The 19564-nt window shown below is 43.0% G+C and overlaps 1 protein-coding gene across 1 annotated transcript in view; it reads left to right on the top strand.

Annotated features, from left to right (window-relative positions):
* The window catches only part of WRN (WRN RecQ like helicase), a 405773-nt gene that overhangs the window by 29623 nt on the left and 356586 nt on the right, over positions 1-19564 (top strand). Inside the window, exons 4-6 of the mRNA XM_033960777.1 lie at positions 6366-6514; positions 11668-11817; positions 13381-13453. Of these exons, the coding sequence (XP_033816668.1) occupies positions 6366-6514; positions 11668-11817; positions 13381-13453 (372 nt within the window). The remainder of the gene's footprint in view (positions 1-6365; positions 6515-11667; positions 11818-13380; positions 13454-19564) is intronic.

Below are 19564 nucleotides of genomic sequence, written 5' to 3'. Positions count from 1 at the left end.
TGGGAGATGACAGTGGGGATGTGTAAGATAAGGGGGCTGGGGGCAGAAAAGGGGATATGTATGAGAAGGAGGCTGCAAAAGGGACATGTGAGAAAAGGGTGCTGGGGCTGGATGCTTAAAGGGAAAAGATGGGAGAAGGGGGCTGGGGGGCTAAAAAGGGGTTTGGAGCTGGTGCTGAAAAAAGGGGACGTGAGGGAATGAGGCTTTAAAGGGGGGTTCTTGGGAAAAGAGACCTGGTGTAGGAGGCTGTTAAAAGAAGACAGTTTGGAGAAGAGGGCTGCAGCTTGGGACTGCAAAAGGTGAGTTGTGAGAGAAGGGGTCTGGGTCTGGATTTGGGGGCTGAAAAAGAAGACAGGTGTGATAAGGAGGCTGGGGCTAGAACTGAGGGCTGGAAGACAAGTATGAGAAGGGGGTTAGGGTTGGGGGCTATAAAAAGGGAATGTGTGAGAGAAGAGAGCTGGGGATGGGAAAAGGGGGCTACATGTGAGAGAAAGGGGCTGAAGATAGGAGCTGGAATAATAAGTGAAGGTTGATGGGGAAAGGGGGAATGGAGAGGGAGTTCTATGGAGGTGAAGGACATAGAAAGGGGACAGATTTTTAAGTTGGTGAGAAAAGGTGGAAATAGGGAAGGTAAAAGGGGAAATGGAGCCTGAATACGGGGGTAAGACATAAGAAGAAGAGCCATACTAGTAAGAACATAAGACTGAAGGTCCATAAAGCCATTATCCTGTTTCCAACAGTGGCCAACCTAGGTCACAAGTACCTGGAGAGATCCCTAAGGAGTAAAATAGATTTTATGCTGCTTATCTTAGAAATAAGCAGTGGATTTCCCCAAGCCATCTCATTAATGGCTTGCGGACTTTTGTTTTAGGAAATTATCTTAACCTTTTTAAAAGCTTGCTAAGCTAACAGCTTTCACCACATTCTTGCAACGAATTCCAGAGATTAATTGCACGTTGATTAAATAAATACTTTCTTTGATTTGTGTTAAATCTACTGCTTAGTAGCTTCATCGTATGGCTCCTAATCCTAGTATTTTTGGAAAGAGTAAGCATTCCCCTTTCTCGCATTCCTTTGTGTGTTGATGCACAGCCCTTTCCTCCATCCTTACAAAGGCTTTTCAGTGTTTTCTCTCCTGTGTAATCACTTTGTCATGGTTCAAACAGAAAATGTAGGGCCACACAGAAAAGGGAAGCCTGTCTTTTTACTCTACAACTGGTCTTTCATGGGGGAAGCAGAGCTGTGTTGTCACAAACTGGGAAGGGAAGGAAGTGCAACAGTATTCATCAACTGCCAGCATGCACCTAGCTATGCCTGTGGTGGCCATGGGGGTAAGAGGCCATGGGAATACTATAATCCCATATCCTAAATGGACATTGCTGTACAGTTTTTCTTGATATAACACAGGTTTCTTTAACTGACCCCCTGCAACCGGGCGTGTGAGCCAGCTCCGCCCCCCGGGTTAGCAAAACCACACAAATCACACCAAGTGAATCGGCTTGCAGATGTTGGCGCGCTGGCTAAGGCTGTGTAACGTCTTGCGAATACTATCATCTGCCTGTTCTAACCATTGCATGCACTATAATCTGCATGTTCTATAAACTGCATGCACTGCTCGCTATAGACTGTTATGAACTGCATCATAGCCTGTTATATCCTGCACAATCTGCATCTATAGCCCGTTATCACATTTATAGCCTGTTATAGCATGTAAAATTTGTTACTGCATGTTTAGTCAGTACTGCATGTATAGTATAGTCTGCTACTGCTTGCATAGACTTGTTATCACTGTCTCCCATCTAAGCATCATCCCTGTGTCTATCTTACTAGTTCATATGCTTAGCCCCACCTCAGTCTGTACCTCGTTAGCTTTCCAATTGCATGCAAATTCTCCCTCAGTTTTCGTCCCTCTCCTATTTCCCTCAGTCCTCACCCGACCAAACTCTCCCCCACCTGCCTGACAAACCCAACCCCCACTCGTGGGGTCCTCCTCATTTCCCATCAGGAAACCACCTTTCTGGCTCCTCCTTCTCCTACTATGCTCACTCACCAGCTCTTCTCACTGCCTAAAACCCCTCCCCCCCACCTCCCCGACTCCACATACTCCAACAGCACCTGCCCTGGCCTTAAAATTCCCATACTAGTACGAACCAGATCCCATCCTTTCACAAAACACCGTGGAGTCAATCACTCCTCCTTAAAACCTGTTTCACCAGCCAACCTACCCAACCATACCTCAGACTCTCTCACCCCAGTCCCAATTCTCTACTGTAACGCCAGATCAGCCCAAAACAAAACCCAAATTCTAAAAGACTTACTCGGAGATTTTGACCCTGGTTTCCTGTGCATCACAGAAACATGGATCGAAAGAGATGACTCTTTCACACAAAACAAACTCTGCCCCCCTGGCTACTATGGACTCTTCTCACCCAGAACCAATCGGAGGGGAGGAGGCCTGGCCCTGCTTTACAAATCATTTTTCAATGTCCAGCTCCTTGAAAAGGGCAGCCATACATCACTAGAATTCTTGCTAGCCTCAGTCAACGACGAACTCCATCCCTACCCATTAGGCATCCTGCTACTTTACCGCCCACCCACCCCCTGGAACAAATCCTCCGAACTCGTCCTAGAGACCATAACAAGGGCCTTCCTAAAATTCCAGAGACTATTGATCATTGGTGATATTAACCTCCACCTAGATGATATCACCAACAAGGATGCAACCGATTTCAATGACTTCCTCACCTCCCTCGGTTTCACTGCCCCTCCGCCCACTCTTACCCATGATAAGGGGCATACTCTAGATATCATCAGCTTCCTCGATCTGACGGAACACAAAACTTCTGTTGAAGAAACGCGCTGGGAACATGTCCCATGGTCTGATCACCTTCTTGGCTCCATCTGCCTTCCCATTTTCATGTCCCATCTGGGCACTCCTCCCCGAGCCACAAACTATATCACCTACCGCAAAAAAATCACGAGTGAACAGTTCTGGTCCCAATTTCTCAACCAACTCCCTCCTTCTCCTGACCATACCGACCCTGATTCCAACTGGCATAACTGGGTAACCCTTTCTGAATCCACTTACCGCGCTCTCGCTCCTCTCTGTACTAAACCTATCTCCCACTCCCGCAAAGCTCCCTGGTATCTACCATATCATAGGGATTTGAAGCAGAAATGTCGAGCACTGTAGCGTAAATGGAAAAAATTGAAATCCCCTTCTGATAGACAATCCTGGAGAGACAATATCAAGTGCTACAACACGGTACTGACAAAAGCAAGAAAAAATTTCTATGGTGACAAAATCACCAGATCAAAAAACCAAACTAGTACACTGTTCAACATCTGGCGTAATCTAACCTCAAAAAATGACTCCTCCTCCCCCCTCTCTCCTCCATCCGCTAACGACCTAGCCAAATTTTTCAACGATAAGATCATTACCATAAGAAGCTCTTTCCCCCCAACTATCTCCTACAATTCTCTACCTCCCAACGACTCCAACCCTATCCCTGCTGATAGATCCTGGATTGCCTTCGAAATAGCCTCCGAATCCCAGATCTCTAAACTTTGTCTCAAATTGAAATCCTGCAAATGTATCCTAGATCCTTTCCCATCCTACCTTTACGATAACCTCCTGCGCAGGCCATCTCCTCTCTCACCTATCTTGTAAATACTGCCCTACAATCTGGCCTGTTCTCTACAGAAATGGGACACATTGCCTTATCCCCTCTTTTGAAAAAAGCTGATCTCGACCCTTCCTCACCATCGAACTATCACCCCATAGCAAATATCCCCCTTCTAACCAAACTGCTTGAGTCCATAGTCGCTACCCAGCTATCTTCTTATCTGGAGAGATTCTCCATTCTCTCCCCCTATCAACATGGCTTTAGATCCAGCTTCAGCACCGAGTCCCTCCTTGTCTCCCTAATATCAAAGGTGCAACAACTACATTCTCGAAACAAATTCGCAGTTCTGTTACAATTCGACCTCTCTGCTGCTTTTGATGTCGTCCACCACGACATACTACTTTATCAACTTTTTGAGATAGGAATTGATTCCACTGTTCTTAATTGGTTCTCTAACTTCCTTCGCTCTTGCTCCTACACTGTCAACTCTAATGGCACCATGTCCACTCCTTGGTCTCCTTCTTGCGGTGTCCCTCAGGGATCACCCCTATCCCCTATCTTTTTTAATATCTATATGTCCTCATTGAAGCTCTACCAGCTTTCCCCCCTTGAAACTATCTACACATATGCCGACGATATCCTTGTCCTTCTTGAAACAGACCAGAACCTCACCAACCTCCACAATAACATAACATCCTGCATAATGAGACTCCACTCCTAGTCCCTCTCAGTACAGATGAAACTAAATGAATCAAAAACAAAATTATTCTGGCTCGACCCAAAGTTAGAACTCCTGCCCACCCTCTTCGCACTACCCTCAGGTGCTGCCTTACACCTTGAGTTCTCAAGCAAGGTCCTTGGCATCATTATCGATTCCTCTCTCTCTCTCTCTCTCTCAACGACCACCTCAACTCCTTGACAAAATTATGCTTTTTCAGTCTCCACATGCTAAGGAAAGCAAGACCTTTCTTCCGCCAAAAACATTTCGCCGTCCTTGTCCAATCCATCATCCTCTCCAAACTTGACTATTGTAATGCCATTTACCTATGCTTAACAAAAAAAAGCCTCCAAAGACTCCAGCTTATTCAGAACACGGCAGCCAAGCTGATCTTTGCAAAACGTAAATCTGACCACGTCTCCCCACTCCTGGCCAATCTTCACTGGCTACCAGTGATTTCCAGAATCCAATTCAAATACTCTTGCCTGGCTTTCAAGATTATTCACGGCATCCTTCCTTCCCTAATCCCACTTTCCTTCAACTCCTCGTGCCCTGACTCCACCAAGACCGCCCATAAATTAAAACTATCCTTCCCCTCCCTACATGGTATTCTCCACGCAGGTAAACTGGAAAAATCACTTCTATTCAGAATCACAGGTCTCTGGAATGACCTTCCTATCCCGCTGCAGAACCTGAGCTCCCTCCACTTATTCCGCAAGCAACTAAAAACCTGGCTCTTCTCTAACATGTAATTTCTTTTTTCCCTTACTTTACCACTCGATCTATAGACTTATGTAAACCTTTTCCTACCCTTTCTCATTTTTAAGTTCTTGTAAACCGTGCCGAGCTCTACTTCCGTGGAGATGATGCGGTATATAAACTTAAGGTTTAGTTTAGTTTAAATAATTTGGGTATTGGTTAAGTGCAAAACTGATACATATAGAGATAAAGGCTTCAGGAATCACATTTTGCTTTACACGGTCATGAGCAAAGTGACATCTGCTATCATGGGAAGAAAGTTGGATAAAATATTTTAAAAAATCGATAAATCAAAGAAAGTCCCAGATGTGAAAGTGTATGCCCATTCATCTTTAAGTAGGATGCTTCGATCTTGAGCTGCTGCAAAGCACAAAACATGACTTTGTGTTCTTTTGTGACAAATTTCAGATTGCTAAAATTAGCATCAGAGATAGCATAAGAATCAAAAACTTTCAAGGCTGCAGTCAAATGGATTGCATTGTATATTTATTTAGGGAGTGATTACTGATTTCAGCAGTCTAAAAGAATGTATACAGAAGAATAAGATAGACCTATTAATTATGATTTTTGAGAGAGCTTCTATTCTTTCTGTGTTGTCCTACACATTTTATTGAAATGGTTGTGGTTGAGAATGGAGGACCTCTGCTTGGCTGTGGGAGAATGTGCAAAAAAAATAGCCTTAAAACAGAATAAGGCGGGCTGGTGTGATATCTCTGTGATGGTGACCTTTTGTCCAAGATTTGGGTCTTCTGCTCCCGAGGTTGCCTAAGGACGCTGGGCTTATGGCTCATAATTGCACCTTCTGGAAGAAGCATTGGTGGATGACCCCAAAGTGCAGGACCATTCCTGTAATAACCAGATGAGGCACATTAGGAGGAAGGATATAAAATAGCAGTAAAAAAAAAAAAAAAATCCTCAGGTAGCTACAAATAAAGGCTGCTCTTGCTAGGATCCCAGCCTTGCTATTGACTGAACTGGAGGCTCAAAAAGAGCAGAATGAAACTGCTGGATCAAAAAAAACACCCTCCCAACCCAGTATAATTAGATTCTTCTTTATACATAATTGTTCTCCTTACTTGTTTCTGATGATTTCTCAGATGTATTATATTAGTTGTTTTTTTATATAAATATTTTAATTTACAGTAAAGCCATTAATGTAAAAAAGAAACTAAATTTTATAAAGTGCTATGGTTGAAGCAAAATGCAATAGGTAATCTTATCTATCCAGAGACTTGATAGTGGAACATTTCTTTTGTTTTCAGGCTTTCCCAAAGGACTGAAATTACTTTTGGAAGATGAGATAATTAAAAAGACAGGAGTAGGAATTGAAGGTGATCAGTGGAAGCTGATGAGCGACTTTGACATTAAACTGAAAGGCTTTGTGGAACTGGCTGCAGTTGCAAATCAGAAAGTAAAAGTCAATCCTTTCTGCTCTTTTGATTTCTACTTAATTTCTTTTTTTTTTTTTCCCTTTAATATTGTGACCTATGTAGATATATGTATGTTTATGCCTATATTTAAGCACCTAGAAGGAGCTTATTTGCAACCTATTCTATAAAGGTGCAAATCAGTCAGTCAATATATAAATCCCTACTTCCCTACTATTCAGATCATTATAATATGTAATGTAATGTAATTTATTTCTTATATACCGCTACATCCGTTAGGTTCTAAGCGGTTTACAGAAAATATACATTAAGATTAGAAATAAGAAAGGTACTTGAAAAATTCCCTTACTGTCCTGAAGGCTCACAATCTAACTAAAGTACCTGGAGGGTAATAGAGAAGTGAAAAGTAGAGTTAGAGGAAAAATAAAAATAAAATAAACATTTTAACAAGACAGCATTGATCTAAATACTTTGGAAGGTAGAAGAGAGGAGAGAAAGGAATAGAAGCAGAAGGGGGAACCGTTGAACAGTAGAATTCTGGAGAAATTTAAATGATAGAAATAGAACAAAACAAAGACAAAAGGCAAAACAATAGATAGAATTAAAGATAAATCATAAGCTGGAAAGAAAAATAAAATAAAACTTTGTCTTCAATCGATTGACGTTTCCAGAAAGGGCTTCTTCAGGGAAGAGACTTGGCAGACAGTCCTTTTCGCTCAGAAATCTCCTCTTTAATTAAAAAAAGTGTTTTTTTTTTTAAGTGTTTATATCTATTTTATGTAGCCATTTATCTAGAGAAAGACCTCAGTGGCTACACCCAAACATACATATTTCATTTAAGTTTGGGTTACATGTAGCTAGCCTCCTCATCAGTCAACCACTCCACTAACAACCATTTCAACATTTATTTCTGTTTTATATATAATTTTATAACTATTTCAAAACTAACACTTATCTTGTATTTAAAGCTGCTCAGTGCTCCAACATGAAATCATGTTTCACTGTTCCAAGGAGCAATCCCTGCAAAGCATCAGCAGTAAAGAGTGTCAGAGAGAACAACTTCAACATACTAGAAGCTCTATGTGTCTTAAATATTATAGTCAGTTAGTTTATACACAGACTCACCATTCAAAAAGACCCGCCGTCAGCGCTAAAATTTTCCAAAGATGGTGTCGTTGTCATAAAGCCTCATTTAAATATTATCATACTATGTGATTAAAACAACCATTCAGAATAGACCATTCTGAAAGCCGCGGAAGAATTTAAATCAACGTCATGTTTCAAGTTTCAAGTTTATTAGGTTTTTATATACCGCCTATCAAGGTTATCTAAGCGGTTTAACAATCAGGTACTCAAGCATTTTCCCTATCTGTCCCGGTGGGCTCACAATCTATCTAACGTACCTGGGGCTATGGAGGATTAAGTGACTTGCCCAGGATCACAAGGCAAGTCACAAGTTCTGCATTACGTCCTCTAGGGCTCACAGTATCCAAATCATAGACCCACTTCTGTTCACGATAGTTCAGTAATCTATTCTCGTATATCACCTCCCTCCCACCCAACTTCTATCATATCAATTACATGCCATCGCAAATCATCTATAGTATGCCCTGCCTCTATCTAGTGTGCAACTATCGGAGCCTGCATTATTGAGTCACTACTCATGATTTATGGTCATTCAAACATATTCAACATTTTTTTTTTTTTTTTTTACATGGACAGATCAAGATATAAATAACATTAAAGCTGTTACAGTTAATGTTTGATTTTGAGAAAAATTATCTTCCAGATTGTGGATCAGTCCATGAGGGTCCCTGCAAGCTTAACCCACACCACTGGCAACCATCACAACACGAATGAATACCCCAGTTGTTACATTGCATTTATCATGTTTCAATATGCGCAATATCTCCCCAATATTTCTAGATCTCCTATAAGCAAATAAAGGGGGTTCTTTAAGGGAAGGATGTAGCTAAACCACATACCAGTGTTTTCTTATTATTGGCTAGACAGAGTTGAAAATGGAAATATGCATACCACTCTATTAGTCTGTTCCATATTCTGATATTGTAACAATAAATGATTGTGAGCAAAACGCACTCTCAAACTTTTCTAATAGCTCTCTGTGGGTAACCTCTCACTAAAAACCTCTGTTTTAGAATATTTGATTGAATTTTAAAATCTGCTATGGATGTGCACAATAGCTGCAGGTGCAGGAACTGACCTACAGGAAGGTTGTACTTTAAATTATAAGGATGAAAACTATGGAAATGTAACAGAATATTTCTTTCTACTGGCTTTCTGTAAATAGTTGTACATAACTTTGCTGCTTGCTTAAATATTAGTAAATCTAGAAACTCAATAGAAGAAAGGTGATATTTCATTTCAAATTTCAGATTAGAATTCTGGGCATTCAGCCAGCTTTGAAAGTCTTGTAATTCCTCAAAAATACCCTTCCACAGGAAAAATATATAATCAAGATAGCATTTCTAAATTTGAATTTTGTTAAAAAATTGGGAGGGATAGATTACTTCAGCTTCAAATTTAGCCATATATAGAGATGCAACAGAAGGGATGAGAGTTCCCCCCATGGCCACCCATACATTTGTTCAAAAAATTTCCCCTTTACCAAAAATAATTTATTTTAATAACCAGTTCAGTCAAGTGGACTAAAAATCCAGTAGAGATTCTTTGTTCATACTTAGCACTCTGCTATAAAGCTTCCTCAATTATTGATATTGCATCATTTTGTGGAACATTTCGTGTAGAGTACAGATACATCCATAGTAACTAATAATATACCGACAGTTATTCCCTCCACCTCTTCCAGGAGGCTTATCATTTGAGATGAATCCTTCACATAACATGGAATCCTTTTCATGGAGTTTTGCAAACATTTATCAACCAATTGTGATAAAGGTTCAAGCACAGAGTTTTTTGTCAAAACTATCAGATGTGCAGGTGGCGCGACAAATTTTTATGCACTCTAGGTAGAAAGATATAGATGGACCCGCCTTGAACCGCAAGGTATTGGCGGAATAGAAATCACTAATGTAATGGATGGCTGAACTATTGTGAACAGAAGTGGATCTATGATTTGGATACTGTGAACCCTAGAGGACTTAATGCAGAACTTGAATGGATGATGTTGATTTAAATTCTCCCGCGGCTTTCAGAGTTGGTCTATTCTGAATGGTTGATTTAAACACATGGTATGATAATATTTAAATGAGACATTATGATGCCGCCACCATCTTTGGAAAATTTTAGAGCAGACGGCGGGTCTTTTTGAATGGTGGAGGGCTTTCCTTCCCTTCCAAAGTAAAATTGTTTTTTTTCATTGTTTAATTTGAGAGAATGGCTGGTTATCCAAGCTAAGATAAATTTAAAGCAGACACTGTAACTCACAAAGCTTAGAAATTGATACAGAATATAAGAACATAAGAATAACCTTTTTGGGTCAGACCAATAGTCCATTTAGCTCAGTATTCCATCTTCTCTGAGACCAGTCCAAGTCACAAATACCTGACAAAATCCAAATAGCAGCATTCCATGCCACCGATCCAGAGCAGTAAAAAAATGTGAACGATGAACACTCAATATCAAATAATCAAGTATAAACAATTCTATACAACTGATAGTGAATCATAATGCTCAGAAATATAGAGGTGATAACAGGGAAAACCCAACACTACCACCTTACCGCCCAATCATCGCATAATTCAAAGCACCAGCTGTAAAGATTATTTGTTATGCACAATTGCTTTGAGTGCACTAAGCTACTGATTTTTTTTTTTTTTAAATAACAAACATTGATTAAGTGGTCTGAAACAGCAAACTTATCTTGAGCTTCTTGGATTCGCCTGCCGCTATGAGGTTGGCTACTATTTCAGAGCCTCCATATGCATTGGTTTTGTTGGATTCTTCCCTTTCACTTTTGCTGAGGACAGTTGTATACCACATATTAGTCCTTTTTTCCTTTTTATTCTCTTGCTCTCCACCAACTTGTATCAGACAATATATCTGATTTTGTTGCGTGGCACTCAATATTTATGTTTTCTTTGGAGGCTAACTCTCCCTCCATTCCTTTTAGTTAAGCTAGGGAGTCTCATCTGTGAGAATATGCTGCCTGCTTGTCCTGGGATAAAGCACAGTTACTTACAAGTTTCAAGTTTCTTTATTTTTGATATACCGTCTATCAAAATAAGTGTCTAAACGGTGTACAATATAAAAAGATTATAAAGAGAACAGTTAAAATAAATAAATAAAAGCAATATTTTATCAAATATTAAAAATCCTAGACAAATTTAGGGTTAACATACATGAAACAAAAGGAAAGTAGGAGAGGGAGAGGTTGTTTAAAATACATCAAAGTAAAATTAATTTTAAAAAAGACGGTAAATAGGGAGTGGCAAAAACAGGATGGGAATCAGTTCAAGAGCAGTATTATCCAGGGGCAACAGGCAGATATTCTCACAGCCCATTCACCTCCCCTAGTTGGCTTCTTCACTTGGGCATAAAACTGACAACCTCACAAGCTGGTGTTGGGCGGGAAGGCACTCGTGCATGCGCGGTGCAGGCAGTCTCAAAGGTTTCTAAAGCTTAAAGTGACAGTACACTTTAGCACTGTCTGTACCGGGCTCCGTGGATTATGTCACCCATCTGTGAGAATATCTGCCTGCTGTCCCTGGATAACACCTGTTATAAGTAAGTAACTGTGCTAATTTGGCTTTGCTATGACAAAGAGTGGAAAGACTTATGGAATGGAGATTTGTTTCTTTTAATTACTTTTTTAATATTTCTATAATTATTTTTTTCATGTTGAAAGTATGGTATATAAGTCAGTGACAGAAACTCCTATGTTAATGCGTTTTGAATTGCAGCTTTGAAACAACAGATTGTGAAAAATATACAACGGAGTGAAATCTTTAGTAAGAGGAGAGAGAACCTATTTTTTGCTATTGGCCTTAAGTTAGAGCAACAAAGTGATTTCATTGGCCCTTTTTATTTATTTCTTTTCAAAGGAGACTCCTGTATTTATGAGAAATATCTTTCAAAGACAAGACATCCTTATGATAAAAACTATGGCACCTTATTCTTTTTAAAGATTTATGTTGTAAATGTTTTATCTAGGATTATTGTGCACATTTTATGTTTCTTTCCTCTTTTCCACAAGCTAAAGTGCAGAGAGATATGGAGCCTTAATGGTCTGGTGAAGCATCTCTTCAATAAACAGCTCCTGAAGGAGAAATCTGTGCGCTGCAGTAACTGGGCTCAGTTTCCTCTAAGTGATGAGCAGAAAATCTATGCTGCCACAGATGCTTATGTATGTACCCATATCCACATTGCATTGTCTTTGTACACACATTCTTAGTTTAGGCTTCAGAGCTTGCTGTCTTATGCTTTACTTTCATAAAGCAGTAATATAGCACAGGTCTCACTGAAGCATGTTGAAAATGAATAGCAATTTTAGCACAACATCACACATTCAAAAGCATTTTGTGGGATATCAATAGATTTCATTGGGTCATTCATGTTGGGCAAGTTAAATATCATAATTCTTTCTGTCCTGTTTTTTAAAACTTTTGATGATAGCAAGTGTTGTATATTGCTTGCTGGTCATGCTTTACATCTCTTTAACCTATGGCTTATGCCAAGTGAAATGATAACTATTTAGCCTTAGAACAGAAGGAATCTCTTTTTAAGATAGTTTTAGCACGTTTCATTTGGGCAGAAAATACTTGAGTGTTGGTTATATTAATTCATACAGCCAACTGCATAAATAACATATCCCAATGATTCGATTTGTGGTTTAGATGAGCCATGGCTCTAAGCAGAAATGCAGGAGTTCAAAACTCAAGTGCTTCAAATAGGCAAGTTTTCAGTTTATCCATAATGGATAATTGTGAAATAAATTTGCAAACAATGGGAGGTAATTTCCATTGATACTATCTCATTCATATTCATTAAGGATTTCCTAAAAACCTGGTCTGTTTGCAGTACTTGAGGTCTGAACTAAGGTTACCAGATTTTTCCAAAGAGAAACCAGGACACATGGCCCTGCCCCACCCCAGACCCACCCCATTCCGCCCCCCAGCCCCCACAAAGCTTTGTTTTTCTTTTCTGACCTCCAGGCCACATCAGGAGGGCCTCTGAGCATGTGCGGATGCATGTGACGACATCTACGCATGCTCAGAGGCCCTCCAGACGGGAGGCTCTCCAAAACCCAGACAAAGTACTGTGTTTTGGAAAGTCCGTCCGGCCACCCAGACAATCCTCTAAAAAAATGGACATGTCCAGGTTTTCCTGGACATCTGGTAACCCTAGTCTGAACTCCTGCAACCCTGTTCTAGGGGTCTACTCTTTGAAAGGTTAAGCTGATTCAGTAGGGTTGAGTTCATTCTATTATTTTTTTCTCCAGCTGTGTCCTCCTCCTCCTCCTGAGCTTCTATCTCATTTGGAATTGTTCTCATTTATAGTCTATGGTGCCACGACTGTTGGAGTTATTTGCATTTTATTTTCATATTTCTATTGTAACTCAGCCCAGCTATCACAGTGACCATTCTCGGCCAGGCGCCATAGACTGTGGTTTCTTCTAGAAAGTGATAATTTTGACTTCTAGGTTTCAACGTTGCTGGGACTTCAACGTGGCTGGGACTTCAGAGCATTTCTAATCACAGTTGACCTGGGAAATGGAATCCTAATCTTGATTTAAACCAAGTTCTTTAGATAGCAAGGGGCAGTACTTGCACCTGAACTCCTTGGCCACCAAAAGCTGTTTCTCTGTATAGGTCAGAGCTGAAAAGCATTTCAAATTCATACATATGTTTTCTTTGTCCTCACTAATTTCCCATACCTAGAATTTATGGGTGATTTTATATTTTTGCAGGCTGGCCTCCTTATTTACCAAAAACTAGAAAAAATGAGTGCTGACGAACAGATACTGCTGGGCCGTGAAAGTGGTAAGTTGAATCCTATGGGTATAATCCAAAACAGCTGATAAATAAATGATTATACAGTATGAAACAAAATACTAACTGGTCCATCTCATCATCTAGTTGCCCTTTAAAAAGCACTCTTAATAGGTGAAATGATCAAAGGTATAGCACAAGTACATTTGTTAACACTGTGGAGAAGATGATGTCCAAGATACAGGCTTTATTGAAAATACAGTCAATTAATCCACATGATGAAATGTGGAGACTATGGACCCAACACGGTCCGTGTTTTGACAACTCTTTCTTCCTCAGGGGTCCCTGAAAGTCCTAATGCAAAAAAACAATGGATCAATATGAGAGTAAACTGATCCTGGTTGAGAACTCTTAGTTTTTAGCCTATGATCCACTGTTTTTTTTCATTAGGACTTTCAGGGACCCCTGAGGAAGACAGGGTTGTCAAAACACGGACCGTGTTGGGTCCATAGTCTCCACATTTCATCATGTGGATTAATTGACTGTATTTTCAATAAAGCCTGCATCTTGGACATCATCTTCTCCACAGTGTTTTTGGTTGCTTTCTGTTTCTGTGGAGCACTAAGGGTCAATTTTTGTTTGTTTGTACAAGTACATTTGTTGTTGCAAGCTGCAGGTGATCCCTACCATTGAAGGAAGAGACTGTTTTATAATGTTAATGAAATCTTCTAATAAGATTTATCAGGTATTAGATTCACAAACGTGTAATAGTATAGCTACTCTTGAATTCATAATATCCATAGTGAATATACTGTTCTGTACCTAATATTTGCATATACAGTAGAATCCCAATTAACTGGTATTCAAGCAACCGGCACAAAAATTTGCTGGCAAAATAAAAAATTATTCTCATAGCGGCAGTGGTCCTGAGCCGTGAACCCTGCTCCAGCCCTGAAACTGCAGCAGCAGTCCTGAGCCATGAACCACCCTCTCTCCAGCTCTGACACAAGCAGTGGCGGTGGGCCAGAACTGTGAACCCCCCTCCCTCCAGCCACAAAGCAGCAGCAGCAGTAGCAGCAGTGGTCCTGAGCTGTGAATCCTCCTTTCTCCAGTCCTCCCTCCAGCTTTTGAGCAAGCAGCGGTCCTGAGCCACAAACCCCCTCTCCCTTCCTCCAGCTCAGAAGCAGAGGCAGCGGTTCTGAGCTGCAAGCTGCAAACCCCCCTCCCCCCATCCCTCCTTCCCTCCCTCACTTACTGAAGCACCAGTCGCAGCCAGTCAGCAGAGGCAGTGCTGAAAACAAGTTGTTCACGGCCAGCACCAGCAGGGCCTTTCCTCTGACATGTCACTTCCAACATAGCAGAGGAAAGGCCCTCAGGGGCTGGCCACAAGTAACCTGTTTTCAGAGCTCCCTCTGTTGACTGGCTGCTGCTGCTGCTTTGGTAAGTGAAGAGGGTCCAGGAAGCCAGACCTGTGTGGAGGGGAAGGAGGGCAGACGGGCGGGAGAGGTGGACCAGAAGTGTGTGTGAGCCTGTGGGGGGGAGGATCCAGCAGGTTGCAGGGGAAGGGAGATGGATGGATGCTGGACCCATAAGTGGGGGAGAGTGTGGGAGAGAAAATAACCCAGAAAGAAGGGAAGAACTTATGGTTGGACCTACAAGAGGGTGGGGGGATGATAGTGAGGTGGGAAGGGAGACAGAACTATTTTTATAGTAACTCTCAACCAGAAACTACAGTTATCCCAGGACAAGCAAGCAGCATATTCTTGACTGATGGGTGACGGCACCGACGGAGCCCCGGTACGGACAATTTTAGAGTGATTGCACTCTAAGAACTTGGAAAGTTCCAGTAGGCCGCACCGCGCACGCGCGAGTGCCTTCCCGCCCGACAGAGGTGCGCAGTCCTCAGTTTCTTAGTTTCCGCGGAGCTAAGAAGTCGCATTTTTCAACGGCTGTTGAAATTTTTTCTTATACGCCTTCCTGCTCGCGAAACCTTTTTGGGAGTTTTTTCCCTTCTTTCTTTTCTTTTTCTAAAAAAAAACAAAAAAACCCGAGAGTTTATTTCTTTATTTTTTTATTCATTTCGGTTTTGCCCCGGCGGGGCCTACTGCCACCATCGAGGCCTCGGCCTTCGATTTGGCAGAAGCCGTTTTCACTTTCATGCCCCCCCAGCCAGGGTTTAAAAAGTGCCAGCGGTGTGCACGGCCTATATCCCTCACGGATCCGCACAATTGGTGCTTACAGTGCCTGGGTCCTGAGCATCAGGCTTCCACCTGCACCCGCTGTGCCACGTTAAAAAAACGTACATTAAAAAATCGCCAGATACAACAGCGATTACTTTTCGGTGCCGATATGTCCGATCCTGCGGCATCGACACCGGCATCGGCCCCATCACAGTCAGCACCCACTTTGTCGACACCGCGCGATACCGCGCCGGCGTCGCAACATCCAGGTAAGCCGGCTAAGAAGCCTTCCCCGCTGGAGCGTCCTCCGGTCTCGATTGCAGCGAGCCCAGTCCTGCCGACCGTGAGGCGCCCGCGGAAGCGCTCCGCCCCTATCGAGGTGAGTCCCTCGACCTCGGGCTCCTCATCTTCGGGGCGTCGAGCAGCACCGCAGGTACCGCAAAAGAAAAAGGCGGTACCGGTGCCCTCTTTGGATGAGCGCATTGCAGCCGTCCTATAAACGCAGCTCAAGGAGCAGTTACAACAACTCCTTCCTGCTCTATTGGCACCGAACCTTCCGGTCCCGGTCCGGTCTGAGCCGCCGGTACCGGCAGTGGAGCAACCTTTACTGTCTGCGTCCACTGTTTCGGTACCGGTTCACTCGGCCTCATCGATATCGATGCCAGTTCTTGCACCGGAACCGAGAGCCCAGCATCAGTCGGTGCAGACTTCGGCACCGATGCAGTCGGTAACATCTCCCAGTACCGTATCTATGAGGTCGGGTAAGTCGGTACGCAAATCCCGACACCTAGAACCCTCTACTCCGGAGTCTCGAGACCGTAGCTCCCATATTAGGGACCCTGATCTGTGGGGTGACTCCGAAGAGCCTTTTCTTTCTGAGGGTGAGTGTTCCTCGGATGAGGATGATCCTGTTATTTCTGATCCATCCTCCAAACATGATTCCACGTCTTTCACTTCTTTCCTGAAGGACATGTGCGAATCTCTCTCTATTCCTTTGGAGGCTGAGTCTAAAAAATCCAAGGCCTTTCTTGATGCCCTTGACTTTGACCAGCCTCCAAAGGAATTTTTGAAACTCCCTCTTCATGACATCTTGAGGGAAACTTTTTATAAAAATTTAGAGACTCCTTTGACTATCCCAGGAGCTCCCCGTAAATTGGATTCATTATATAAAGTAATTCCTATTCCTGGATTCGATAAGCCACAGCTTCCACATGAGTCACTGCTTGTGGAATCTACGCTTAAGAAGTCTGCGGGAGCTAGTGTATATGCTTCTGTCCCTCCTGGCAGAGAAGGTAAAGCCATGGACAAATTCGGTAAGCGGTTATACCAGAATGCAATGCTAGCTAATAGATCTGGTAATTATGCTTTTCACTTTTCTTTTTATCTTAAGCATCTCCTTACCACCATGGCTTCCTTTGAACAGTACCTTCCTGAGCGGAAACGACAGGCTTTCCACCAATGCTCGTCTTCTCTTTTCCAACTCCGTAAATTTATGGTAAGATCCATTTACGATACCTTCAAACTTACCTCCAGAGCAACGGCCATGTCTGTGGCCATGCGCCGCCTTGCCTGGCTTAGAGTATCCGAGCTTGATGTCAACCATCAAGATCGGTTGGCTAATGCTCCATGCCTGGGGGATGAGTTTTTTGGGGAATCCATGGACTCGACCACCCAAAAGCTCTCCGCCCATGAGACATGCTGGGATACTCTCCTCAAAACAAAAAAGAAGACTCCACCGGCACGGCCTTTCAGACAGCAGTCGGCCTACCAACGCCGTTATGTGCCATCAGCTCCCCAGCAACCTAGGCGTCAACGTCAACAACAACGTCAGACTCCTAGACCAACACAGCAACAACCTGTGAAGCCGCCTCCGCAGCAAAAACCTACGCAGCCCTTTTGACTTAATTCTCCAGGGCATAGCCAGCGTCCAAACATCTACCCACCTACCTCAACCTATAGGTGGCCGTCTCACTTTCTTTCTCAGCCGGTGGGAAGTTATCACTTCGGACCAATGGGTCCTCAACATCATCCGCCACGGCTACTCTCTCAACTTTCAGACCCTTCCGGCCCAAAGAGTCTGCTTTGAACACTCCTCAGTCTTCCCTCCTTCTTCAGGAGGTTCAATCCCTCCTCCTTCTGAACGCTAAAGAGGAAGTTCCTCTGGATCAAAAGGGGCAGGGATTCTACTCCCGTTACTTTCTAGTCCCCAAAAAAACAGGAGATCTCAGACCAATTCTAGATCTTCGCGATCTCAACAAGTGCTTGGTCAAGGAAAAATTCAAAATGCTTTCTCTGGCCACTCTTTACCCTCTTCTCGATCATGGCGACTGGCTATGCTCCCTCGATCTCAAAGAAGCATACACTCACATACTGGTCAATCTGGCCTCCAGACAGTATCTCCGCTTCATGATCAATCATTGTCATTACCAATACAAGGTGCTACCCTTCGGTCTTGCCTCCTCTCCAAGAGTGTTCACCAAATGCCTGATTGTGGTGGCTGCCTTTCTACGCTCTCACCACCTTCAGGTCTTTCCTTACCTGGACGACTGGTTAATCAAGGCCATTTCATCTCAGTCAGTACTCCTGGCCACCAACCAGACCATCCTTTTTCTACAACTCCTGGGATTCGAGATCAATCTACCCAAATCTCATCTTATCCCCACGCAAAGGCTTCAATTCATTGGAGCAGTGTTGGACACAGTCCTGATGAGAGCGTTCTTACCGTCCAACCGTCTTCAAACTCTTCAATATCTTTGTCAGCAGGTGCTTCCACAACGTTCCATCTCTGCCAAGCAAATGATGATACTCTTGGGTCACATGGCCTCGACAGTTCATGTCACCCCCCTTGCACGTCTTCACCTGCGCACTTCTCAATGGACCCTAGCTACCCAGTGGTCCCAAGCGACGGATCCTTGCTCACGACACATATCTGTGACATCATCTCTTCGTCAATCTCTTCAATGGTGGTTGATATCCTCAAATCTCTCCAGAGGTCTTCTGTTCTATCTACCTTCTCATCAACTTGTCATCACCACCGACGCCTCCCCTTATGCCTGGTGAGCTCATATGAACGAATTTCAAACTCAAGGACTTTGGACAGTCCAGGAAATGAAGCACCACATCAATTTCCTGGAACTCAGAGCAATGTTTTATGCCCTCAAGGCCTTCCAACATCTTCTCTTTCCTCAGGTTCTTCTACTGTGCACAGACAATCAAGTTGCGATGTACTACATCAACAAACAGGGTGGGACAGGCTCTCGCCTCTTGTGCCAGGAAGCCCAGAAGATTTGGTCTTGGGCCACAGCTCGTCACTTATTCCAGAAAAAGCGATCTACATTCAGGGAGAACAGAATTCCTTAGCGGACAAACTCAGCAGAATTCTCCAGCCCCACGAATGGACTCTCGATCCTTTGACTCTCCAGTCCATTTTTGCTCAATGGGGCACTCCTCAGGTGGACCTCTTTGCAGCTCCTCACAATCATCAGCTGCCCCACTTCTGCTCCAGACTCTCCTCTCCTCACCGTCTGGCAGCAGATGCATTTCTCCTAAATTGGTCCAATCTGTTCCTGTATGCTTTCCCTCCTCTGCCACTCATGTTACGAACCTTGTTCAAGCTCAAGAGGGAACGAGCCACCATGATTCTGATTGCTCCACGGTGGCCCAGGCAGCATTGGTTCTCCCTTCTGCTTCAACTCAGTTCCAGGGAACCTTTTCTTCTTCCACTGTTTCCTTCTCTGCTTACGCAGCATCAGGAAACCCTTCTGCATCCCAACCTCCAGTCTCTGCACCTGACAGCTTGGTATCTCTCGGGCTGACTTCACATGATTCTCTTCTGTCTCAGCCCGTTCGGTCTATTCTGGATGCTTCCAGGAAACCGGCCAATCTGCAATGTTGCCATCAGAAGTGGGCACGGTTTTCTTCTTGGTGTATTCTTCATCATCATGATCCCACTTCCCTTGCAGTGGAGACCTTGTTGGATTAT

This window comes from Geotrypetes seraphini, chromosome 1 (assembly GCF_902459505.1).
Source record: "Geotrypetes seraphini chromosome 1, aGeoSer1.1, whole genome shotgun sequence".
In the NCBI taxonomy this organism is placed as follows: domain Eukaryota; kingdom Metazoa; phylum Chordata; class Amphibia; order Gymnophiona; family Dermophiidae; genus Geotrypetes; species Geotrypetes seraphini.
This window is presented reverse-complemented; position numbering and strand designations above follow the sequence as displayed.